Source organism: Myxocyprinus asiaticus, chromosome 7 (assembly GCF_019703515.2).
Source record: "Myxocyprinus asiaticus isolate MX2 ecotype Aquarium Trade chromosome 7, UBuf_Myxa_2, whole genome shotgun sequence".
Classification (NCBI taxonomy): Eukaryota; Metazoa; Chordata; class Actinopteri; order Cypriniformes; family Catostomidae; genus Myxocyprinus; species Myxocyprinus asiaticus.
This window is the reverse complement of record NC_059350.1, coordinates 41,310,357-41,337,500: the sequence shown is the minus strand read 5'-3', so window position 1 is coordinate 41,337,500 and position 27,144 is coordinate 41,310,357. Positions and strand designations below refer to the sequence as shown.

The following is a 27,144-nucleotide window of genomic DNA, read 5'->3' as shown; positions in this document are numbered from 1 at the left end:
AGCTACTTTGGGGGCGTATAGGGACTGTTGGAGACTGTGGGAGGTGCTGCAGCCTGTGATTTGTCAAAAACCCATGATGCACAAAGCATTGAGAAAGGAGAGTAGTCCACAGCCTCCATTGCTAGCAAGTCAGTCCACTGTCGGCCATCTTTGGAACGCTCTTGGGAGGCTATTTCCAGTCATGCCAGTGCAGCTGCTGTCTACTTGAATGGAGAAAAACCAAAATCTCAAAAAGAGTTGGTCAAGATTGTGATCAAAGAACATTTCAAATCAACAATAAAATTTGAAAATACTGGAATCATAAATTGTGATTCTTTACCTCATATTACCTAAAAAACCACACAATTTTCCCAGCTTGTATAGCTAATGCGCATGCACGTTAGCGAGTTGATTGAAAGGTAATGTCTGTATCTAAAAGGTGATTGGCTCTTTTAACTATAAGGTGGGACTTCCTTTCTACATCTGTTGACCGTTGGACACTCAGAGCTCCTTGAGCGTTCCAGTTTCTCCCATTAATTTAAATAGAAGTGGCCCGTCTCTGCTGTTCTAATACTTGATTCTGTTTGGCTGGAATGCGTGCAGTTCAAACCGTTGAATGCACAGGTATTTACGGTCAGTTTTAATCACTGCTCGATATTAATGCGCTGTTTGTGACCAAAGCAACATAACATTGTAGAGTAATATAATGGAATTCAGCTTATTTTGCACGGAGGGTTAGAGATTGAAATCAGGACCTATCAAATGTGTCTTTCGCGGTCCAGCAAGGCAATTTAATGTCATGTTGCTGTGCTGAAGTGCCACCTATAGCACTAGAGGCCCCCTCGTGCTCACACATCTTTGACTCAAACGTTGAAGGAGAAGCGCTGTTTGTTTGCAGTGAAGCGCTACCGTTCAAGGACAAATTGCGATTTCATTCTTAATTCAGTCAATTGTGCAGCCTTGATGGATACTATACCAATATCTCAAAGGTCAAAATCTGCAGGTTCCAGAGTGTTTTGAATGGTTTTCCACTTATCATACAGTAAGTGCTACTTTTACAGCCAATGCCACGTTTATAACGTCGGTTTTTCAACATTTATGTGAAAATGACAATGAATAAAAATTAAATAAATTTTCTCTGGAGTATTAGCAACAGCATTCCCTTATAAGAGGCGCACACCAATCAATAAGGAATGAGCAGACACTGACAGACATGATAATGATTAAAAAAAAACATATTAAAGCCATCTTGTTGGTGACATAATTACATGCATGGAAGTTTTTTAAACTCATAGTAATTGAGATAGATACATGCATTTAAAAATGCACTTGTTACACTGGACCATTTAAAATGAACTAGTGAATTTAAAAATGTGCTTAAAAATTCATAAAAGAATCTTGGAAATGGTATCCATTTATAAGACCCAAACTTGCTGATTATAGCCTACCACTTAAATTCTAATCTAATATCTTGATGTATCATTAATTTTACCAAAGAATTTTACTGCATGGCAACATGGCTTAAAGTTTGTGGGTAAAACCAGAATGTTAGGGTGTATTGACTGATTGAAACATTTGTCATGAGCCTGTTTGTTTATATATTTTAAAATTAAAATTTTAACTCATTTGGTGAATCTTTGGTTATCTTAAAAAAAAATTGCATGTCCACTAATATTAAAACCGCAAATTATGTTTTGTGTACTTGGGATATTTAAGGTATAATAAAGTTGCCCCCCTGCAAGCACACCCGGCCCCACCCTGGCCCCCCCAGTCAAAATGGTCTAGAACTGCCCCTACCGTTTATTTGTGTTGTTGGCAGTAGTAGTGCCAGTGCATGCAGCGCAAAATGGAATGGGACACATGTTTACTGTCGACACAACACCACGAAGGGCAAGGAGGAGATGGGAACCAGCTGAAGAGTAAACAAAGTTTTAATGTCAAACTTAACTTAAAACAAACAGAAACAGACACACATGCAACACGGCCGCGTGTGTCTCTCTCGAACTGGCGTCTCTGGCTCCCCTTTATCTCGCTCTCCTCCTGATCAGCTGATTCAGCACCAGTCATGCACCCTCACGGCCCGGCCATGCCCTCCTCCTCGTCACACTCTCCTTATAACTTGACCAGATTGGCTTTAAGTACAAGCAATTGTAATTGTTGTTTTTTAATTCCATTGTTTGTCTTTCATTGCCCTATACTGTCAAAATACAACGTATAACACCAATTAAAAAGGATTTGGTCTGAATGAACAAAAAGAACTTACTGTTTTTTGAAAGAATCGATTAACATTTTTATGTGATGTGCAAAGCAAAACAAGTACATTAAAAACTTTAAAATATTTATCTGGAACAGATACCTTTATTGTCATGCATATTAATTTGCACATAATATCTACTTATTTATTGAACCATATGCGAAAAATAAGTTTGCATGTATTTAAGGTTTACATGCATGTATCTTCTAATTAGAGGACTTGTATTTTAGAGAAGGAATATACTTCTGTTCAAACAGCACGCCCTTTTCCTCCATCAAGATGTTCGCTGCTGTCCGAGTGGATTCAAAAGTAAGTTTATTTTCAGTTTAATGATGATATTTTAAGATATGTAGAATACAAAACGAAGAGCGTTTTGTCTGTCTACAGGATATTATTTTAAATGATACAGCGCGTGCTTAACTTAAGCAGCTCCTTGGTGTATCAACAGAGGTACAATTTCTGCATTTTACAAGCATTTTAACTTTGAGGAGTTTTTGTTTAGTGGAGTTAGCCTGTGATTCTTTACATTAAAGACATTTTTTTTTAAAGTTACTGTTGTGTAATTTAACTGAGACTTATTGGCTATTTGTTTTTCTCCCCATTCTAAAGAATATTGAGTGCTTAAAGGACTTGTTTGGACTAGTTTCCCACCATAGTTTGAACAAGGTGGATGCATTTTGTTGTTCGCGTCCCAAACTTAAAGGGATAGTTCACTCAAAAATAAAACCTCTCTCATTTATTGACCCTCATGTCATTCCAGATGTGTATGACTTTCTTTATTCTCCTGAACACAAGCTTTTTAGAAGAATATTTCAGCTCTGTCGGTCCATACAATGCAAGTGAATGGATAAAAAAATGTTAAAACGCCAAAAAGCACATAAAGGCAGCATAAAAGTAATCCATAAGACTCCAGTGGTTAAATCCATATCTTCAGAAGTGATATGATAAGTGTGGGTGAGAAACAGATAAATATTTAAGTCCTTTTTTTAAACTATCAATTCTCTTCCTTGCCCAGTAGGTGACGATAAGCACAAAGAATGCAAATCACCAAAACACAAGAAAGTGAAAGGGGCGATTTATAGTAAAAAAAGGCCTTAAATATTGATCTGCATTCTAATATTGATGTGTATGACTTTCTTTCTTCTGCTGAACACAAAAGAAGATTTTTAAAAGAATATTTCAGCTCTGTTGGTCCATTCAATTCAAGTGAATGATAGTTGATAAAAGTAATCTATTCGACTCCAATGATTTAATCAATGTCTTCTGAGGTGATCCAGTTGGTTTTGTGTAGAGAACAAACCTAAATAAAACCCCTTTTTCACTGTGCATCTTGCCATTGCAATCTCTAAGCACAATAATGATTTCAAGCTCGATTACACTTCCTGGTGCTTAATGCATTTGTAAGCTGTCTCTTTTCGAAGGCTGTATGCTAGGTAGGACGCATCCTTTGAAGGCTGCAGTATACTGAGTGTCCTCCTTTAAAAAAGTCTTGTTTAAATGAGACGGTCTTTGTAGGACAAACAGAAACAGAACGTAACATGGTTGCTATGGCAGCACGCCACTCTTTAACAAGCGCGAGTGCTTTGAGTGAGAAGGGAACAAAGTCCCATTAAGAAGGGAGAGTTAAATTTTAGGAGAGTTATAATGGTGTAAAGAGAAAAGAAAATAGATTTTACAGGTGTACTTTTAGTCTATAATACTTAATATAATTATACATATTATATACTTTGACCCATCTATTGAGGTACTTCAACTTGGGAATTAACATTACTTGCGTTTGAACATCATATTTACGGTCAAATTGGCGTCATTGTTTTAGACATTTTCGTTGAATCAAAGAATTGTGGGTTGTGAGTGCCCATGAAGGATACACCTCAATTCCCATGAAAGAATGTCGCATTCGAAGGCTGCATTCGAAGTGTCCTACTCATTTTTATGAAACGAGACAGCCTTGATGACATATGCAGCCGACAAATGCGACCTCCAGAGGATGCAGTCGCAGCCTTCCAAATGAGACACAGCTGTAGAGTGCTAGATGGCACTATAGGAAGTGTAATCGAGCTTGAAATCATGATCTCCAAGGAGATTTATAATGAAGAAATCATTATATTTTGGTCTATTCTCACCTACAATGAAACCAACTGGATCACTTCAAAAGATGTAGATTTAACTACTTGATTATGGATTGTGGATTACTTTTATGTTGCCTTTATATGCTTTATGGAGCTTAGGTTTTGGTCCCCATTCACTTGCATTGAATTAACCTACAGAGCTGAGATATTCTTCTAAAAATCTTTGTGTTCAGCAGAGTCATACACATCTGGGATGGCATGAGGGTGAGTAAATGAGAGAATTCTCATTTTTGGGTGAAATGTCTCTTTAATGGTGTGTATTGAAAAGTTGTATTCACATGTTATGTTAGAATATGTTTATGTTATAAGCCCAGACGGAATCTGTGTGTGCAGAACTCCCCAGAAAACTCAACATTACTCATTCCTAAATGTTCTACAAATTCCCCATCTCGTGCATGTTGTTTATGAAATATTTTGGCTAATTGTGTGATGCTTTTAGCAACCATTAAGAGTACAGTACTCTCAGGTTCATTTAACAAATTTTACCATGCAGGGCTCCAGACTAAAAAAATGACTTAGGAGCCATTGGCTCCTTAACTGAATCATTAAGGAGCCAAATGGCTGTTTTTAGTCACCAAATCATATAACTGCTCGATTTAGATTGTTGTTCAGAAACAAGATAGAAAGCAGAAGAAAAGGAAGACCACTGGTATCTAGGGATGTGCTGAACGACTGATTTCACTGACGTTTTAATAGTCATTTTGAAGATGACTAGTCTAAAAAGAAACCAACCTTCAGAAAACAGTCAAAACAATGTGTTTATGCGACCCATTTAAAATACTTAATCTATTCCAAAACTGGTGGAGCGTGGCTTTTAATTATAAAGAAGCCCAAAAGACACATGGGACTCTTATTTTGAAATTTCTGCGCTTCCCAGTTGTGAACACACTGACTGATGATTCACTGAGAAAGTGACTCTGATTCAAACTGCTAACCTCGTTATTTTCAGGTGATTAATGAAAAAGACCTGGTTCAAAAGAGTCATTTGGTCACGACTCTCTCACGCTGGGTTTGTTGTTGTGTGCGGTACAGCAAGTTCATCACAACAGAACGGGTGAAAAGTGGCTCAAGACACGTTGGTGTTGCACGCTCTAAAGATGTATTCAATAACTCACAAGATGATATCTGATGAAACCACATATGGACACACACAACCCGACTGTCGCCAATGGCAACTAGATTTTAAATTATTGTCGTAATTAATTATTTTTGGTCGCAATTGCTACTATTTTAGTTGCAGTCTGGAGCCCAGTTAAATCCCATCCACAAAATTCTGCAGATTTTCCCAAAAAATCTGCATAGAAAGCACCAAAAAAGTCTGCAGATTCCATCTGGGCCTAAGCTTTCCAAGCTACAGATTATTGTGAAGGTTACAAAAGCTATGAATTTGAGTGGGAACTGAAGGGTTTTGATAATTCACAATGTTTAGGCTGAGTAACACATTCAATATGTTCAACATTTAACACTAGTTTAAAAATGTACTTTCAGGATCAACATAGTGTCCACACAAGTCGAACCACTGTGCTTTGTGCACTTCCTGTGCTGCTGAGAGAAGACGCCTCAAGATTCTCCAAAATATGTGGGGTAAATTACTTTATTCACATTTCTAAATCATTTAGTTTTGAAACTTAAAGGAATAGTTCACCCAAAAATTAAAATTCTTTCATTATTAACTCGCCCTCATGCCATCCCAGATGTGTATGACTTTCTTCTGCAGATCACAAACAAATATTTAGAAGAGTATTTCAGCTCTGTAAGACCATACAATGCAAGTGAATGGAAGTGTAGGTCTCTGCAGAACAGTAATGGGTGTTTTCAAATCTGTGGCCGTTTTCAAACCGGGATGGGTGTTTCTAAACTATCCAATAAAAGTAGGGAATCTCAGTGTAGAAATCAGTGGCCGTTTCCAAACCAGGATGGGCGTTTCTAAACTAACCACTGAAAGTAGGAAATCTCAATAGTTTGAAAACACCCACTGATTGGGAAAAGCCCATTTTTTTTCTGCAGAGATATAAGTCTTAGTGAATGGGTGTCAGAAATTTGAAGCTCCAAAGAGCAGTTAAAAACAGCATAAAAGTAATCCATACGACTCCAGTTGTTAAATCCATGTCTTCTGAAGTGATATAATTAGTGTGGGTGAGAAACAGATCAGTATTTAAGTCCTTTATTACTATAAATCTCCACTTTCATGTTTACATCTGAAAGCCTGTTTAGTATCACTTTCACATCTGAAAGTGAAAGTGGAGATTTGTAATAAAAAAATAATTTAAATATTGATCTGTTGATCTGTTTATTGTATCTGAGGACATGGACAGGAAGTCTTATGGATTACTTTTATTCTGCTTTATGTGCTTTTTGGAGCTTCAAAGTTCTGGTCACCATTCACTTGTACTGTATGGACCTAAAGAGCTGAGATATTTTTCTAAAATCTTAATTTGTGTTCTGCAGAAGAAGGTAAGTCATTAAGATCTAGGATGGCATGAGGGGAGTAAATGATGACATCATTTTTGTGTGGACTATTCTTTTATGTAGGTGTGTATTTTGAAACAGATTTTAATAAATTGTTTCTTAATTTTGCCACGTTTTTTTCTATTTCTGCATTTCAGGGCTAAAGATTCAGAAGAGCCAAACATTGGATATTTACCAGTTGCCCTGTTAACAGTGGTCAGAGAACTCACAGATGCTGCAATTCACTACAGTCTGGTCAGAAACTGTTCATTGTTCTTGAAAGTGAAGTCATCACTTACCTGCCCAGGCTTTTCAGATTTCTTTTTACATTTGGACTGATTTATGCATTGAATCTGAGTTACCCAAAATAGTTTTAAAGACAGGTGGCTTTATAAGGTTTTAACGCTGAAGGATGTGCAGCACTAATGCAGCTGTAGACAACTTAATACAAAGCATATTCATGATTTTGAAAACATGATTTGTTTAAGTTGTATAAATATATTAAGTTTGCAGAACTTTAAATTTTGAGTTGTGGTTAATTAAAATAAGCATTAGTAATTGCATATTTTGATTGGACCAAAATCTTTTCTTTTAATTTATAGTTTCTGAGAAAAACAAGTTATGCATACTTGAGACATAAGTTTTGAAACTTGTAAAAGCAAACCGTTGCCTCAAATTTTTTAAGTTAATAGAACTTATATGGGTTTACAGTGTTTTTAACCCTCCAAAAATTGGCCCCATTTACTTCCATTGTAAGTGCCTCACTTGAGAAAAGGATGAGTCAAATTAATTTTGTGGTAATGAACACTGACACAAATGCTTTTGATTGAGCTTAACTTGTATTGAACCTGTATTCCCTGAAAGCTTTGAATGTGGTATGTACAACAGACTTCAGAACTTTTTTCCAATAAATGGATTAGTTTCATACTGTGTGCTGCCTCTGTTGTCTCGTTTGACAGTCATTGAAGAATGAGAAAATAGGACTGACATTTATAACTGGCATTATACTTAGTTCTAGTAACTTGACCAAATCGACTTCATCTAACGTGATTAAACATGTAGGCTAAACAAGAAGGCTTAACTGTAGGAGAACATAACTGATTCAAGTTAAATGAAAATCATTCATTCATGTAAAATGAACACCATTCATTCAAGTTAAATGAACACAAATAATTCTAGTTTTATTGGGTTTAAATTCAGTTTTGTTAAGAGAACTTGTTTCAATTGCATGGGACCACTATCCATGATCAAGTTCATCCAAAGTGCTATTTTTTTTTTTTTTTTTTTGTGTAACCTGCATGTTTTTGGACTGTGGGAGAAACCAGAGCACCTGGAGGAAACCCACGCAAACATGGGGAGAACATGCAAACTCCACACTGAAATGGCCTGGGTGAGCTGGGACTTGAATCAGGGATCTTCTTGCTGTGAGGCAACAGTGTTACCCACTGAGCCACCATGTGTAACCCCTGAAAATTAATTTTATAATGTTGTGGAGCTTGTTCATTCTCTTCCGATTGAGTTTCAAATATGGCTGAATTTGAGGGGCGACACAATGTTAGCCAATCAGAAAAGTGGGCATTTACGTTGAAGTTTTCAGACAATAGGGCCAGAGGCAGGGTGGAAAATTATCATATATTACTAAATTATCACTGCTTTAAATGCAATTTTTTTACTAACATTATCAGTGGACCTCAGGGAAGATAATAAAACCATTTAAAAAAGAGCATTTCATGACCCCTTTAACTCACATGCTTTTTTTTTTTCACCCATCTTAACATGCACCCGGACGCTGGTCCAGTCTGAGAGTGCCCTGCAAGTCGAGTCCACCCTGGAAGTGTTCTGATAACATTCCCTTTCAAATACAAATGTGGAATAAAGAGTCAAAGGCCCAGAAATTAAATACAATAAAATATTTTTTTTTAAAAACATCTAAGTAAGCAGTTTTTATATTGTGTTAAAATGTACCTTTTGGCAGTGATCCTACTGGCTCAGAGGGATGCCACTATTTTTAAAGGGGCCACAGAGCACAGAAGTTGCATGTGAAGCGGCACAGGCCAACATACTACTCCTGTAGATGTTGTTGAACTTTGTATGACAAATTGCTTGCTATATTCCTCATTTGTAAGTAGCTTTGGATAAAAGCGCCTGCTAAATGACTAAATGTAAATATACCATGAAGAGGTACATTTACACGGTTTCATGCTTCACAGAGGCAGCATTAATGAAAAATAATGCCTTGAAATTAATGTTAATTTATGACGATTACACAGTTAGGTGCCCTGTTTCTGGTTGTAAGCATCTACAACTTTCTCTACCTCTCCAGCATTGCAGTTCTGCTGTTTTGACAAAGACCTTCTTCAATCAACCAGAGACCATCAGATCACCAAATACAACAAGTCTTGGTGACACTGTTAGTGTGGACACTAATAATATTTAAATATTTGCAACAGAAATGTGATAAATGGTGCAAACAAGGGTTCACATATATGCTTCCTATTAACAGTGGCTGAATTAACCCTAGGTTTCCAAATATGACATTATAAAGACATATATTTTTATAATTTTGTTCATAGTTTGTGTTCAGCTAAATAAATGTGGATACTAGTAAACCAACACTTAATTGATTATGTATAGGGACAGTAGGTCACTTCAAGGACAGAGTAACAGATTCTAGTACTCGTATTTTTAAATTCTTTATCAGTGTGCTGGTGGTTTTTGCAGTGAAGATTTACAGATAAGTGAGAGAACTGTACTGGAAACAGCTGGTGGCTCCATTAGTCTTAACTGGGGAAATCGTTTATTCAGTGTAGTGATCGATTAGCTCCACACAGAATTGTATTGCATCTCTACTGTCCCTTTTCAGGTCACAGGGTTTGTCTGTCTGACTGTGTAAACATATATATATATATATATACAGGTGCATCTCAATAAATTAGAATGTCGTGGAAAAGTTAATTTATTTCAGTAATTCAACTCAAATTGTGAAACTCGTGTATTAAATAAATTCAGTGCACACAGACTGAAGTAGTTTAAGTCTTTGGTTCTTTTAATTGTGATGATTTTGGCTCACATTTAACAAAAACCCACCAATTCACTGTCTCAAAAAATTAGAATATGGTGACATGCCAATCAGCTAATCAACTCAAAACACCTGCAAAGGTTTCCTGAGACTTCAAAATGGTCTCTCAGTTTGGTTCACTAGGCTACACAATCATGGGGAAGACTGCTGATTTGACAGTTGTCCAGAAGACAATAATTGACACCCTTCACAAGGAGGGTAAGCCACAAACAATCATTGCCAAAGAAGCTGGCTGTTCACAGAGTGCTGTATCCAAGCATGTTAACAGAAAGTTGAGTGGAAGGAAAAAGTGTGGAAGAAAAAGATGCACAACCAACCGAGAGAACCGCAGCCTTATGGGGATTGTCAAGCAAAATCGATTCAAGAATTTGGGTGAACTTCACAAGGAATGGACTGAGGCTGGGGTCAAGGCATCAAGAGCCACCACACACAGACGTGTCAAGGAATTTGGCTACAGTTGTCGTATTCCTCTTGTTAAGGCACTCCTGAACCACAGACAATGTCAGAGGCGTCTTACCTGGGCTAAGGAGAAGAAGAACTGGACTGTTGCCCAGTGGTCCAAAGTCCTCTTTTCAGATGAGAGCAAGTTTTGTATTTCATTTGGAAACCAAGGTCCTAGAGTCTGGAGGAAGGGTGGAGAAGCTCATAGCCCAAGTTGCTTGAAGTCCAGTGTTAAGTTTCCACAGTCTGTGATGATTTGGGGTGCAATGTCATCTGCTGGTGTTGGTCCATCGTGTTTTTTGAAAACCAAAGTCACTGCACCCGTTTACCAAGACATTTTGGAGCACTTCATGCTTCCTTCTGCTGACCAGCTTTTTAAAGATACTGATTTCATTTTCCAGCAGGATTTGGCACCTGCCCACACTGCCAAAAGCACCAAAAGTTGGTTAAATGACCATGGCGTTGGTGTGCTTGACTGGCCAGCAAACTCACCAGACCTGAACCCCATAGACAATCTATGGGGTATTGTCAAGAGGAAAATGAGAAACGAGAGACCAAAAAATGCAGATGAGCTGAAGGCCACTGTCAAAGAAACCTGGGCTTCCATACCACCTCAGCAGTGCCACAAACTGATCATCTCCATGCCACGCCGAATTGAGGCAGTAATTAAAGCAAAAGGAGCCCCTACCAAGTATTGAGTACATATACAGTAAATGAACATACTTTCCAGAAGGCCAACAATTCACTAAAAATGTTTTTTTATTGGTCTTATGATGTATTCTAATTTTTTGAGATGGTGAATTGGTGGGTTTTTGTTAAATGTGAGCCAAAATCATCACAATTAAAAGAACCAAAGATTTAAACTACTTCAGTCTGTGTGCATTGAATTTATTTAATACACGAGTTTCACAATTTGAGTTGAATTACTGAAATAAATGAACTTTTCCACGACATTCTAATTTATTGAGATGCACCTGTATATATATATATATATATATGTATATATATATAATCAGCCTGTTATGTCTCTCTTTGTACAAGTGTATACACTAAATTAGGTATAACGCTATAAATAATAGCTATGATCCTTTGTTACACAAATACATAATGCATTGTCCAGTGCTTTTTAACCAGCAGAGAGCACTGCAGTTTCACTCTGAAGTGAAAGTGTGAAGTTCACCTTTTTGAGATGAGCTTGGTTTAAAATGTTAAATGATTGATTTTTATTTTATAGCTCCTAATATGACTTGTCATATATAAATACTGTATATTGTGGGCAATTGTTTCCTCCATGAGTCATAATAATGATACCATTCATTCAGAAGCTGATTGTCATGTGATCTGGTGTAGATCTAGGGTCAACAGGAATGTCCATGTATTGATCAATGCCCTAGATTCGGGGTTCACACACACACACTTTAGTTTGTGTTCTCACACCCACTGAGAATTAACTGAAAATGCCATGTTTGACGCCAACTCAACCCAATGTGCCACAGTGCACATAGCCACAGTGACAAACATACATTAACAAAATGGAACATAACGGCACGTTGATTCTTTTGAGGACTGTCATATCATGAACATTGAAAACCAGACACACACACACACACACACACACACACACACACACACACACACACACTATCATTATCTAATGCTGCATTCAGCGGACACTTTGAACCATGTACATATTGCAAATGGACACGCACACCCCTTTCCAATGTGTTATCACTGACGTGGTAAACCTTGGACAGGGAAATCCTTAATGAACTTTTAGGGGAGCTATAAATGCCACTGACAGATCCGAGGTAAGACTGAGGTGACCAGCCACTCTGAAGAGCACCAGAATTGAGACGGTTTACCTGGAAACATTGTGTCTCATAGTATCGAGTGGTCTCCTCCGAAGCCAATTTGGTGTTCATGCTGTAGTTTACTCAGCAGGGGTCTAAAAGTAAGTATAAGTCTTTGGTGCAAAGTGTTCAGGTAGGATAGGTGGAAAGGAGACTTGGTTCAGAGCACAGATAAGGCTGAAGATAACTCACAGCACGTGGAAGAGAGAATTTGGGAAGTTTCCCACTTTCCCCAACTGTCAAGAGAGATATTGCTCCCACTAGGAGTGGGCTTTGAGAAGTTAACGCGGACAACCAAACTACACTTCAGGTGAGTGTTGTTTTTGTGAAATGCCACAATCCAGGTAAAAAGATCTGGTTAAAACATTATTCGTAAAAAGGTTCTTTCTGAGAGAGACTAGTTAATTAAAACTCATGTGTATATTTTCCCCAATTGATCAACAACTGAGATTTATTTATGGATATATATATATATATATATATATATATATATATAGTTACTGTATATACTGTATATACTGTACAGTATATGTATGCAGATACTAAGTATGCAGATATCATACATACAAACTGAAGAAATTGAGGTTTACAATAATTAATATTGTGTAATGTATGATTATTACATTTAATATAAATAAATATTGAACTGAAATCATAGTATATTAGACTTAAAACCCAACCTGACTTATTGACTTTTGTACGATAGGATCATATTTCATTCTTTCTAGAAAAGTACATAACCAAATATTTTTTACTTTAGAAAGTTTTAAACCAGTTGTCGTTCCACAAGATGAACATACAATTTCTTTCACACCATCTACAATGAGGTTTTGAATTCTGATTCTAATACTGCACTGTACAAATAGAAAATACAATATCATTTAACATTTATTCCACATTTTTAATAAAATGTTAGATTCCCCTAAATATACACGTATTCACACCAAATTTAAATGTATCCCCAGTACACAGTATATATATATATATATATATATATATATATATATATATATATATATATATATATATATATATATATATATACCGGTAAAAAGTTTTGAAACACTTACTCATTCTTTATTATAAATTTTCACATTTTAGAATAATAGTAAAGTCATCAAAACTATGGAATAACATAAATGGAACTATGGGAATTATGTTGTGACTAAACAAAATCCAAAATAAATCAAAACTGTGTTATATTTTAGCATCTTCAAAGTAGTCACCCTTTGCCTAGAATTTGCAGCCAACTTCTTGAGGTATCACCCTGGGATGCTTTTTAAACAGTATTGAAGGAGTTCCCATCTATGTTGGGCACTTACTGGCTGCTTTTCTTTATTATTTGGTCCAAGTCATCAATTTAAAAAACAAAAAGTTTTAATTAAATTTTAGATTTATAATTAAATAAATTAATATGTTGGCACAATTATATTTTTGTCTACAAAACTCATTTCAAACATTTACGCATACGCCTTCAGATCAAAAGATTTTTAAGATCATGGGAAACATTTCGGTCAAGTGTTTCAAAACTTTTGACCGGTAGTGTGTATATATATATATATATATATATATATATATATATATATATATATATATATATATATATATATACAGAAAATACAGTATAATTTTACATTCACTTCACATTAAAAAGTGCTATTCCCCTAAAAATACATTTATTCACACCATATTTCATTTTTTTCAGCAAATATTGCTCATTGAAATAATTTGAACTTTATGTAATTTGATGCTATATTTATGACACAAGACATTGAGTTTGTGCTGTTCTTATAATAATAAAGAAACTCAACAAATAATTTTGAGTAAAGTCAACATTAATTTGGAGTTTAGTAAGCCCAACACTGCTTGTTCTGTTAGCTTCAATTAAATGAAATCAACACAATTTCACTGAGTGAAATACACTTAGATTTCTAAAATGTAAGTTACTTAATTCATTTGTGTTGGGACAGCATACATATTTTACTGAAACTGAGAGGATATATATATATATATCAAATAATTAAATATCTTAGATAAGCCACAAAGTCATTATTTTCAGTTCAGTGTCAGTGGAAAAAAAAAGATGCTGGTGTGGAAATTATGTGGCACAGTACTGAAATCAATAAACAACCATGTGAGGTTGATCAATTGAGGAAGCCCTGATTATTTTGTCTGTCCACTGTGTCCATATACATACACAGAAACATTTTTGCATTTAAATAAAAACATGATATTGGAAACTTGAATCTTAATATTCTGTAACAAATAAATGTTTGTAATTGATTGTAAAACATCAGTTCTTACAATGCATATTTTATCTAAATTTTGGAAATCATATCCCAAAATAATTTACTGATAAAAAAAATGTCAAACATAAATGTAACTCATTTCTTTTTCAGGCCAAACATCAAAGAGCTGAAATCACAAATTACTTTTAATAAGTCTTTATGAATAATACATATTTAGCTTTCAGATGATATCTTCACACTGTCTTCACATACATAAAACAATTTAATAATAGTAAAACACCGTTTATCTTTATAGAACATGGTATAACACTGTAATCATTATGAAAACAGCATAAAAGACAACATTACTACAACGTTTGAGCAGTAGATACAGCAAGTAATGACAAACTATTCAGTCCATAAACCTGACAATACATCAATAAATAGTGACAGATTTTATGTCTGTGTATCATAGAAAATGGCACCTCGGCCAAAGTTAGAGGATGGCTCTGAAGAGAATACGAAAGAAGCATTTGATGGTAAGTACAATGAATATTTGATTATAAATTGTATATATTGTGTAGCAAAATCCAAGTAAACAAACCATTTAAAAGTCTCTCTCTGTTCACTCAGATCCCATTAAGAAATCTATCTCCATGGCCCCTGCTCTCTCTACGGTGGCTTTAATAGAGGATGATCCCTGGGACATGCCTGAACTGCAGGACAAGGGGGTTAAATGGGCAGGTGGCTGAACGTTTGTGTATTTGTGCAAGGCACTGAACTTAATTTCAGGGACCTACTCAAAACTGGCATGCTGTAGTATGCATATACTCTATATTATGCATGTTTCATGATAAATGAGTAATTAGCAATAATATTAACATTTATAATTGGCAAAACCAATATTTTGTTACAACTGAATTATTATCTCACAATTTCTCTTTCTGTCTCTCGTCTAGATCTTGACACAAAAAGGAAGGTCCTGAGAGTTGTAACCATAGTAGCAAGGCTGATTCTGCTTGTTGGTTTGCTATACATGTTTGTTTGCTCACTGGACATTCTCAGCTCAGCTTTCCAGCTTGTTGGAGGTACCGTTGAAAGGAACACCTAAAAACACACAAACATGTACATACACATGCAAACTCACAGTCATTGGTTTTGTGTGACAAAGACTTGTGCTTTTTCACTCAGGCAAAGCAGCAGGGGACATCTTCCAGGAGAATAAAGTGCTGTCAAACCCTTTGGCAGGACTGGTGATCGGGATGCTGGTAACACTGCTAGTCCAGAGCTCCAGCACCTCCTCATCCATTGTGGTCAGCATGGTTTCCTCTGGATGTGAGTATGAGTGAGAAGGATGAAAATGATGATGATGACTGAGGTATAAAAATGCATGAATTTAAAAAAATGTATTCAATGCTTTGATTAAAGAATTTAACAGTCAAAAGTATTATATTCTAAATGTATTATTTATAAAATAATTACAAATAATATATATATATATATATATATATATAATATTCAGATAATTAAAATTCATTACATTATGTGACAGAGGATTTAAAGGAATAGTTCACACAAAAATGAAGATTCTCTCATTATTCACTTAACCTGATGCCATCCCAGATGTGCAGGGGCAGGTTTACGATTTCTGAGGCCCCAAGCAACCGACCAACCCGGGGCCCCATTTTGAAAATCTTTGCTTAAAACATTATGTAAAATTGATTTAAATCATAATTTTAAATTCATCCTATAAGCTGTTGTAGCCAAGTACATTCAAAATGTTTAATGAAATAAAAATCTAGTGAAATATGCATGTTTTCCAGTTTTTCCACAGGTAAAAAAAGCAATATTTAACTAGCCTACATATTTATTTATTTATTTCTGTGAACAGGGTGTGCAAAAACCTACTACTTCACCCAGTAACATTTTGGAATTTAGTTGGTATTTATTAATATTATAACCCATCAATTACAGTATTTATTGTTGTCCAGTTTGTCATTATAACATGATACAGTATTATTATTAATACTTTTAGGATTTGTTTTATACATTACTATTATATTCCTGTCTTATTTACTTTACTTTCACCTGGAGCTTATATTCTGATGCTGCAGTGTATTGTTCACCATGTTGCAAAAGGCTGTATTTTATGTAGGCATTGTGGCAACATTCTAAACAGTAACAGTAAACACACAAGCATGGCGGCCCCTCAGCACACTAGAGCAGAAGGGAAAAAAACATTGCCGTTTATCAAGTGCTGAAACTTTGCTTGGTGCAGAACAATCTAAAATAATGTTAAACACTGTAACAGTCACCTCTTTGCAACCTAAATGTTAAAACTTTGTGTCACCTGCTCTAAAAAACAATCTAGACGCAGCGCAACGAATGAAACAGAACGCAGGTGTCTCGACATGCCTTTTTGAAATCTGAAGTTCTTATTAACTTCAAACAGTGTCTAAAAATGTGCCGTCACTGCGTGATATACCGAAGAAACAGCGAGATGCGGTGCAGCAGTAAAGGACATTCGTCCAGCGCATTTACATAGGAAAACAATGAAAAAACAGAGCAGACGCACACAAAAACACGTTAGGTGTGAACGGCCCCTAACTCATCCGTTCGTGCATATCTGAGCATGTGAGTGAAACAAGTTTGGAAGGCTTATATATTTTATCATAAATTACAAACCCAAAGTCCTACTGACCTGAACCCAGCAGCTTCTAACATGAACTACTCTGAGAGCGCTGATAACGGCGTGTTCGCGTCTGCACCCAGAACAACATGTCACTTCAAGCGGTTTTTGCTGAGCTTTCCTACCGGGGTGGGGGCCCTCTCAACATCCGTGGCCCCATGCAATTGCGTGGTTTGCGTGGTGTTTAAAACGCTACTGCAGATGTGTATGACTGTCTTTCTTCAGCAGAACACAAATAAAGATTTTTAGAAGAAGATAGAGCTGTCAGGTCCTTATAATGCAAGTACACAGGTGCCAGCACTTTGACGGTCCAAAAGTCACATTTAGGCACAAAGTCACTTGCATTATAAAGACATGACAGAGCTCTTTCTTCTTCTAAAAATCTTAATTTGTGTTCTGCTGTAGAAAGACAGTCATACACATTTGAGATGGCATCAGGGTAAGTGAATAATGAGAGAATTTTCATTTTTGGGTGAACTATTCCTTTAAGCATTGATAGGACAATACAAAAAGTGGCTTTAGGATTCAATGTATTGTTTATTTGCATATTATTGAACATAAGCCAAACATTGGCCTACAGTTCAAAGCAATACATTTTGCAATTGCATTTGTCAGTCAGTCCGAGATTTATTATGAAGGCTTGTCTAAGGACCCGTCAGTTTACTCCTGCGTCAGACGGATACTTTTGGAGCGTCTCATAAACATACCATTTTCAAGTCGCTGTGTCAAGTTAAACATAATTTAGTATTTAGAAAAATATGTCTTGAGATCCCTAAGTTAAGATTTGTGCTCCATCATGCTGTGTCTTGAACGCGTCCTTATGTTGTGCTGTCTGCTGAAGGGTTGGTTTGTTCCTGTATAAGCTGCGCATTGCCTATAGAGCTGAAGTTTCACTTAATGCCCCCTGGAGAAAATAGGTGGTACTTCAAGCTTGATTTGCTCAGGAATCTTCATTATTATGGTCCGGGGACATGATTAATTGCGTAATTTTTTTTGTACGCTTTAAACGCGTTAAACGCGTTAAATGAACAGCACTAATAATAACTATAATATTTCCCAACATATTATGCATTTATTTCTATTCCAGAATACAATTCTATTTAGACCAATTGTCAGGAGTAAAAATCCACCAAATTTACTACAGTGTAAATTGTGCATCCAGCTACATTTGTGTCTTTTAGGCATATTTAGGTAAATAATTTAATCTAATCTTATTTAACTGGACCACATTTCAGATTTCAGGATTGCATATTTAGAAAAGAATCATAATCTAAATAAATCACTGTCAGAGCAAATATTTACGCTACTAATGATGATAATAATAAACCACTCTTTAACAGTGCTCCAGGTCTCGACTGCTGTTCCTATTATAATGGGGACCAACATTGGCACATCAGTCACAAATACTCTTGTAGCCATGACACAAGTTGGGGACAGGAACAAGTTCCGCAGGTGAGGATAAGGATAAGCATTAAATATACATTTCATGATACTCAAAAAGACTCCACACCTGGTATAATTGACACATTACTTTTCTCTGTGTCTAGGGCATTTGCAGGAGCCACTGTGCATGATTTCTTTAACTGGCTTTCTGTACTGGTGCTATTGCCTCTGGAAATTGCCTCTGGTTACCTGGTAAAGCTCACCGAACTCATAGTGAAATCTTTTAATATTCAGAGTGGAGAAAATGCACCAGCCCTCCTAAATGTCATTACAGACCCGCTTACCCAATCTATCATAGAGGTATGTGCTCTTCCTTTGTAAATCTATGAATGTGTCTGTGTGTGTAGGTGTGAGTGTGAGTTTTGGCGGTGATTTGAAAGAGGCTAATATTATGATAAGGGGCAGGAAGAGTGTGAATTACCTCACACACACACACACACACACACACACACACACACACACAAACACACACACACACACACACACACACACACACACTTATATTATCTTTTTGTACTGTGCAAAGATACAAGGGTTGATGTTCATAAATGGGCCAATAGATTAGTAATCTCAAATCAACTATGTAAAAGGTTAAAAGCCAATATATGATTTAATATGCAACATTTCTGTAACTTGTACAGCTGGATGAATCTGTGATAAGCGGCATTGCCACCGGAGATCCTGAAGCCAAAAACAAATCTCTCATCAAGGTGTGGTGCCAGACAGCCAAAAACATGGTAATTATTCTGACTGATGCATCATGTTAGATGGAAGATAACAATGGAAATACCCTTAGATCATGGCAACATGTGCCAAACTACTGTGGTCTACTGACACTTGGCTGTTTATGTTTTCTAGACTCTCCAGAATGTGACAGCAGAAAACTGCACTGGCTATTTGTGTTGGGAATTGAAAAATGTTACAGAAATCACAAACATCAAGAAATGTGAGTTTGAAATGACACTCATTTTCACTGATATGGCATTATGGTCAAAAATATGTTCTCCACTTCTATGACAGTTGTCCCATACATGTACACCAACTCATATGCTGTGTTTTATTTATTTGCATCTATTTATTTATTTATTTTATTTATTTTTGGCAATCATACACCTCAAATTGTCCATACAGAAAATATTATCATAACATTTAGTCAAAAAATGGGAAAGGCTGAAGCCATATTAAAACAACATTTTAATATATGTTTGGTTGAGCAGACACTGTTGCTCATCTGGTGATCCCCCCATCTATCTAGGCAATCACATCTTTGTAAACACAAACCTGCCTGACCTGGCGGTGGGTCTGATTCTGCTGGCTTGCTCTTTGCTGGTCTTGTGCACTTGCCTCATTATGATTGTGAAGCTTCTCAACTCGATGCTCCAGGGCCAGGTTGCTGTAGTCATCAAGAAGATAATTAACACTGGTGAGCATACTTTGTAACCAGAGGGCTAATTTTTCTTATTACTATTTTTCTCAAAGCAGAACAGATAACACTGCTGAAAAACCAATGTAAAACAGGCTTAACTGGTTAAAGATGATCTATTTGGTCTCCCGATCTGGCCAAGCAGATGTTCAAATGGTTTAGCTGGTCGGCCAGCTTAAGACCAGTTAAGTTATTTTTTTAGGCAGGGATAAGAATCAAGAAACATGGAGAGTAATTTTGTGAAGCTGTTATTTCAATCATGTTTATTTGTGTACACAGATTTTCCATTCCCATTTGCATGGCTGACTGGATACATTGCAATCATTGTGGGAGCAGGAATGACCTTCATTGTCCAGAGCAGTTCTGTCTTCACTTCGGCTATAACTCCTCTTGTAGGTCAGTACAACTAACTGTTTATACATTGGCAAATGAGGCAACTACACGCCCAAAATATTAGGTTTTTGTGGTCCTTCTTAAGACATCTGTTTTTGTTTATTCTTTATTCTGCTTAGAAAATCTTTTTATCTTGCTGTAAATCCATTATTGGTAATCAAATGACCTGTAAACCCTAATGCTAAAAATAATTACTTGTTTTGAGTAGGGAAAAATTAAATACAAATTAGTTCAAATAAATTAACCTTGATGAGTATTTAGAACGTTCTCCTTCTTTTGAGTTATCGAAACTTGCACCTTTTAAGTAACCTGTATAGTTTTATTGTTTTGAGTTTTTATGAACTCGTCTCTTTAAACTAACAGGAACTTAAATTTAACTGAAACTTGGCGGGGGATATGTATTTCTAATAAATGTTAAAATTAAGTGTTATATAATGTGTCTCTGTGCAAGATGAATGTAAAGGGGGATACTTGTTAGCGTTTAATGTTTTGTTGTGTTATTTAGAAGAGTTTCTGTTAAAGTTTTGGGGGGTTACCATTACAGTGAAAAGTGGAGCTTGAGCTTAGGTTAAGGACAGGAACAGTTTTTGTTTGTTGAACAGTATATTGCTTTACTCACTGAGCAATTACTATGCTGATCAAAGCATAGTGTTTCCAGTTAGCATACATTTAGCATGCTAGCATTCACAGTACTTGTTTGTTTTACGTAGTGCTTGCAAGTAAGGTTCTCTCTACTTGAAATATTTAAGCTGAGTTTACATGGTGATTTTAAGTTCAGCCAAAGAGTTACATTTCAAGTTAAGTACCATTAAAATGTATGAGTTAGCTTACTCAATATTTCAAGTTAAGTGCAATTAACATGCATTTGTGGTTCAAGATCTGAAAGTTAATTTTACTTAAACTTGGGAGTTTATTAACTTAAAAGAAATGTTGTAACGGATTGCCTCAATTTTTTTGAGTTCTGCTAACTTATTAGGGTTTACAGTGTGCCGATTTTGAAGAATGGTTGTGTGTGATTTCCTTTTTAACAACTCTGCTCCTATTTACTAAAATCTAGAAGTTGGAAGCTAACTGTATTATGATGATTGTATTCTTTTTATTTCAGGTATTGGCGTAATAGGAATTGAAAGGGTATATCCTCTTTCCCTGGGATCCAATATTGGCACAACTACTACAGCAATATTAGCAGCCATGGCCAGTCCTGGGGAAACACTAGCAAATTCATTACAGGTTAGCATGACATGTTAATTTAGGCAGACATTTATACAAACACACTCCCACCACCCAGTCCATAACTTCACAGTGTAACATTTTCTCTCCATTAGATAGCCCTGGTTCATCTTTTCTTCAACATCTCTGGGATCTTGCTGTGGTACCCAATTCCCTTTACACGAGTCCCTATTCGCTTGGCAAAGGCTCTTGGTGAAATCACAGCCCAGTACCGGTGGTTTGCTGGCTTTTACATCATCATCTGCTTCTTTGTTTTCCCTCTACTGGTCTTCGGCCTCTCTATGGCTGGTTGGCAGGTCCTTGTGGGGGTACTTGTTCCCATAGTGGCTGTTCTGATATTTGCTATCGTGGTTAACATTCTACAGAAGCACAAACCACAGTGGCTTCCTTCTTGTCTCCGGTCTTGGGACTTCCTCCCCCTATGGGCCCACTCTCTTGAACCCTGGGATAGAGTTGTTATAATGATGACCACTCACTGCTGCTGTTGCTGCAAGTGCTGCAAGTGCTGCAATGTTACGGAAGAAGATGAGGAAATGGAAAAACATGAAATGAAGAATCATGAAATAGAGATGTATGATAATCCGACAATGGCTGTTGAGATCAACGAGGACAAGAAAACATCAGACAACTCTGAAATCCTCAGGGGAACCTCTTTATAAAATTAAATGCAGATTTTTTGTTATTACTATGCTATTATAAGTGTATTATGATGTTATAACACATATATGACATAGCATACTCAAACTGGTCTTGACAGCATATCAGTGCACTTCAGAACAACAACAAGAGTAAAATTTTATATTTTGTATTTCACCATTTATTTTAAAGCCTAACATTTATTTTGCTTCTTGTCTTACTGAAAGTTTTATACAAAGATGCTTTATTGTACAGGAAATTGTAAATGTCATTGTTAAATATAAAATCTTGTAGTAGCTTTATAAAAACTAAAATCTGATCTCCATTTTGCTAGTTTCCTTTTATTTATCTGTGTAAAATTTGTTTTAACTTGTTTTAAATAAATTCTTATTTAGAACAAGGTCCGTTGTACACAACATAAATAAAAATTATTTAAAATATAAGAACTGTATAAATCTGAAATCTATGACTTTGTTATTTGCAGTTTTAATCATTTAGTTCCAGGGGTGTAAAGTAACGAATTACAAATACACTTGTTACTGTACTTGAGTAGCTTTTCTCAGGAATTGTACTGTACTTTATTAAGTATAGTTTAAAAATGGTATGCTTTTACTTATACTTGAGTATGTTTTAAACACTGCAACAGTAACTTACTGCACTGTTCTCCCTCCACCTGTGTTTGCTCATTCTATTTCAGTCATATTTTTCGTTCACTGAAGTTAGCCAATTAGGTTTGAAGCACGTTTTACATTTGGTGGATTTTCTTACCTGTCAAAACTGACTTTAGCGCAAAGACTGTGAAGGAGCATATCATTGATTTGACCCACTGAATTTACAACAGTTCTACAAATAAGTTAATAATATAAAAGTACTGGAACAGTGCCTATCCTTATGTCAATTAAACCCACTGTGATTAATTTGCACTTCTTATAAATAAATTGTCACACTACAAGACTATTTATGTGAATTGCAAACAACAACAAAACATGTACAATAATTTACATTTATTAATTTCATATACTTAATATCTTTATGTTGAAATAAAGTTTATGGACATGCTCACAAGTTCACTGGTTCGTAGTCCTGGAATGTATTAAGGTAAACTGATTTGGTGTGCTGTCCATAACAGAGGGGCTCAAGCATAGGACTGGCCTTGAGATCTTATCCCCCCTTGAACAATAAGACTAAAGCAAGAAATTTAGGCATTACAAAATATCAATATTATTGGCAGGACTTGATGAACAAGCTTGTTCCAAACCTGCATTTAGAACTTCATGTATTTGTCAGTCTTGAAAAGATTGCTTACTTTAAGCAGTCTGCTTACCTTTATACTTACATTTTTCATTTTACATTTTTTCCACCTGGAAAATGGTATCATGGCTGACCCTGCACTCTGACCCCAGCCTAGCTGGGATATGTGAAAAAGAAGAATTTCACTGTATATGTGCAAATGTATAATGTGTGATAAATAAAGAAAATTATTAATTATTAATTAATTAATGTAGCTCACACCTGCCCATACAATCAACAACACTTTGGCCACTGAGGGCAGTGTTTCAAATTTCGGTAAGAACCTACCGATTTGAGCTAAATGCAAAGTCAACCTGCTTTTTCTGATTTTACTGTGAGATAAGTCTGCCATTTTCGTGATCTCACCTAGGGCCCCTCAAACCCACTGTCCAGGCCTGCACATTCTCCACCCCTCTTTTGCTGATTTGTGCCAGGTAACACTCCCCCTCAATGCTATCTCTTCCTCTGTCATAGTTAATAATTCTTCTTCTCAGACCCTCATATCAGTTGTACGTCCCCAGTATTTCCATGTTATCGAACACATGATGTCTCAGAAATTTTATGGCCAGTGGGTAGATTTGAGGCCATGGACGCAAGCTTTGCCCCATCCTGTCTCAACCTTTATCAATCTGTTTATGATGCCCCACTATTTCAGGGCCATCTTCAGCTCCAGAAAGAAAGGGATGAAGAGGGTAAATAAGGATGTTAAAATAGTGAATGAATTGATATACCTGAAATAAAGTGAGCCACGACAAAGATGGATCGAGATGAAATTAGGTGAGGGGGGACAGTTTTGCCCTGTTGTCCATATCTTTATAGTGGCATGCTCATGTTATCCTGCAGTACTTTAAAATGCACTATCAGATGTATTTATAGAGATGACAAAGTGCTTTAAGAACCGTGTTGTGTCCCTTTTGTGCTTTCTGCAATAATAAAAGATCACTAATGATTAAAGAGGAGTCTAAATTTAACTACTTGGAATAGTCCTTTAAATGGACTGTTGTGTAACAATTTTATAACCTTGCTTTTATAATTTAACATTTATTCTTTTCTCTTCTTATTCTTAATATTAATTGATTTATTTTATGTTCAATTGAATTAGACAATATAGATGATAAATGTGTGTTTTGGGTCTTTTATGGTGAAAGGATTAAAAATTAAAGACTTAAATACTTTAGTGCGCTAAAAATCTAAAAATGTATGTATAGAGAGAATAAAGTCAAAGTAGCATTCATTTTCATATATTTTGTTATTCAAAATGTGCATATAAGATAGCATAAAGCAATGTGAAGTTGGGGTAGTGCAGGTCAAACAAGGCATCCTCATGACAAAAGGAAAAAGCATTTAAAAAGAAAACGTTACTGGAGTTTTGTTGATGTACTTGGAAAAATGTCTATATTAACACCAAATTTCTCATCAGCAAATCCTGTTTACATACACTGTAAAAAGTGGTTACATGCAGTTGTTACCTAATAGAGTGCAACAGTGCCTACCCACTTTTTCAGCCATGTCGGTACTGGAAGTATTTGTCCCATTCATTTTCCCATTGACTTTTCAAAAAATCCTTCATAAAAGAGTTCCAAACCATGAACCAAACCAACCAGCTCTGAGGTGAATCACAACATTACAAACATTGATTTGTAACAAAAAAATATTTGAAAATCAGATAAAAAGATAAAGGTACAAGACTGTGTACTTACAGTCTTTCATAGGGCACGGACTATAATACCATGAAGCACTGCGAATGATGTCACTGAATAAAAAAACAATGCAAAAATATAAAACTTTTGATTTTAAGTTGTTGATTATAAGTATAGAAACAATATATTTTACGTTTATTGCTAAATATTCCGATTTGTGTTCTTGGTTGTCTGTGGTTCTCTGATTGGTGAAGCTTTCTGTGCTGGACTGGGTAATGTAGTTTTTTACCATGAATTCCGCTATCAAACACAATTTTTAAACAATGAAGTTGAAATAACGCAGACGGATTGCTTCAACGGAAGCATATACCATCATTGAACAACCTCAGAGCTCAAGGCAGGTCTGTCTTTAAAGGATTTATTCAAGTCAAAATATTATTTAACATCACTAAATCAACCTGAATACATTAGGTTATGCCAACAAAACTACTTTTAAGATTTAGATCAGGTAGAAATAGCTCCTTAAGGTTACAATTGCAGGTTAACACTTTTTACAAAGTATAGGTCTCAAGACATTTTTACAGTGCATATGTATATGAGGTACACAAATGGCACCCGTTTTGCTGAATGACCCATATACTGCATATTTATATATTAATATACTGTATATTTTGGTATACAGTAAGTGTAGAGGCCTTGGGCAAAATTAATTTAAATGAGGTCAAAAATGTGTACCACCAAAGGAGATTTATAATCTCTTATCTTCGCTCACTTCACCTGGACTGAAAGTTGGTAAATTGCCATTGAGTTTAGTAATACCAAGACTTATACAATAGACCAATTCCAGCACCTCCCGCGGAGTAACTTTGAATAAAGCCTCGTCTAAGGACATTTGGTGATAGAATGTGTTTCTGTACAGGACAGAAGCAATTGTTGTTGCTTGTTCACTCTCACTCCTTGAAATCTTTGGGTGAAGTACCTTTTCAACAAGTAGTTTAGATTCTTATCCATTAGGGCACTATAACAACCCAATGAATATGGTGCCTGTCATATTTTAATAGTGTTTGAATACATAATTCTTTGCAGGAAATGAAGTGAAAGTTTGAAATTTTTTAGACATTTGATATCCTATTAAATTGACTGCAAGCATTATACATAAGCTTAAAGCAATCAGATATATGTGATGACAACCAGCATCTATGTCACCAACTAAAAGTATGTCTATCACTTATCACAACACAGATCACATTTCATTGGGGTGAATTATCTACATCTAGACAGTTAACTGTCTATACATTTTCAGTACATGGGAGAACAAAACAGCATCCTGCTAAGACCTAATGCAATACCAAACACAATATTAGTTTAGTATAATTAATCACAGGTCAAAGCAAGTTAAATGCAAGAACATTGTTAAAAAATATATATATATATTTTTTTTTTGGTGATTACCCATGTAATGGTGTACAGTTATTCTCATGAAATTGTAAGATGCTAACTGAATCACATCTGAATACTGTTGAGAAAGATTGTATTGCAAAGTGTGTAAGAAGCTAATATAGATTAAGATAGGAGGGTAATGTTCCTCTCAAATGTTCCAAGAGATTGTTCTTCTCAGATTATACCAGGCCTATCTGCCCTTAAACCTTTGATCTTTTAGAGTAATTATTAATTTTATTGAAATTACAAGGGTTTAATGACTCAATAATGCAATTAAAGGGGCAGTTCACTGAAACCCCATATTCAAAAAACCATAAAGTACATTCTTATCTTGCCAGTAAATCACTGACTGGTACCAGGCAGTGGCATTTCTTCTAAGCAACATTTTGCTCCTTTATTGAACTAAGAAATTAACTTGTTCACACACAATGTTCACACACAGCTTTTTTGGGGGTAAATTTCACAGGTATAGAATTAAGTAAAATCTACAGCAAATGGGTATCTAACTAAAACCATTTGAGATGATAGAGTAATTTTTACTTGCTGAGC

General features: G+C 35.8%; 1 protein-coding gene and 1 long non-coding RNA gene across 2 annotated transcripts; both read left to right on the top strand.

Annotated features, from left to right (window-relative positions):
• Nucleotides 1-2,507: 2,507 nt before the first annotated feature.
• Nucleotides 2,508-7,341, top strand: LOC127443776 (uncharacterized). Its single transcript, XR_007897704.1, has 3 exons — nt 2,508-2,542; nt 5,854-5,949; nt 6,972-7,341. It is a non-coding gene; the product is annotated as an uncharacterized LOC127443776 (long non-coding RNA).
• A 4,830-nt stretch (nt 7,342-12,171) lies between these two features.
• On the top strand, nt 12,172-22,544 carry slc34a2a (solute carrier family 34 member 2a). The gene is made up of 13 exons (XM_051703330.1): nt 12,172-12,493; nt 14,887-14,950; nt 15,045-15,155; nt 15,371-15,499; nt 15,603-15,746; nt 18,441-18,552; nt 18,648-18,843; nt 19,185-19,280; nt 19,402-19,489; nt 19,799-19,966; nt 20,246-20,362; nt 21,465-21,589; nt 21,685-22,544. Exons 2-13 carry the CDS (start codon nt 14,890-14,892, stop codon nt 22,246-22,248), a joined length of 1,911 nt encoding a protein of 636 aa, XP_051559290.1. The 5' UTR covers nt 12,172-12,493; nt 14,887-14,889; the 3' UTR covers nt 22,249-22,544.
• The last annotated feature ends 4,600 nt before the right edge of the window (nt 22,545-27,144 follow it).

Coding starts and splice junctions, on each gene's coding strand:
- slc34a2a (XM_051703330.1), top strand. CDS start 14,890: ATGGCACCTCGGCCAAAGTTAGAGGATGGCTCTGAAGAGAATACGAAA. Junction 14,951..15,044: donor TACGAAAGAAGCATTTGATG/GTAAGTACAATG, acceptor CTGTTCACTCAG/ATCCCATTAAGAAATCTATC. Junction 18,553..18,647: donor GACAGGAACAAGTTCCGCAG/GTGAGGATAAGG, acceptor CTCTGTGTCTAG/GGCATTTGCAGGAGCCACTG.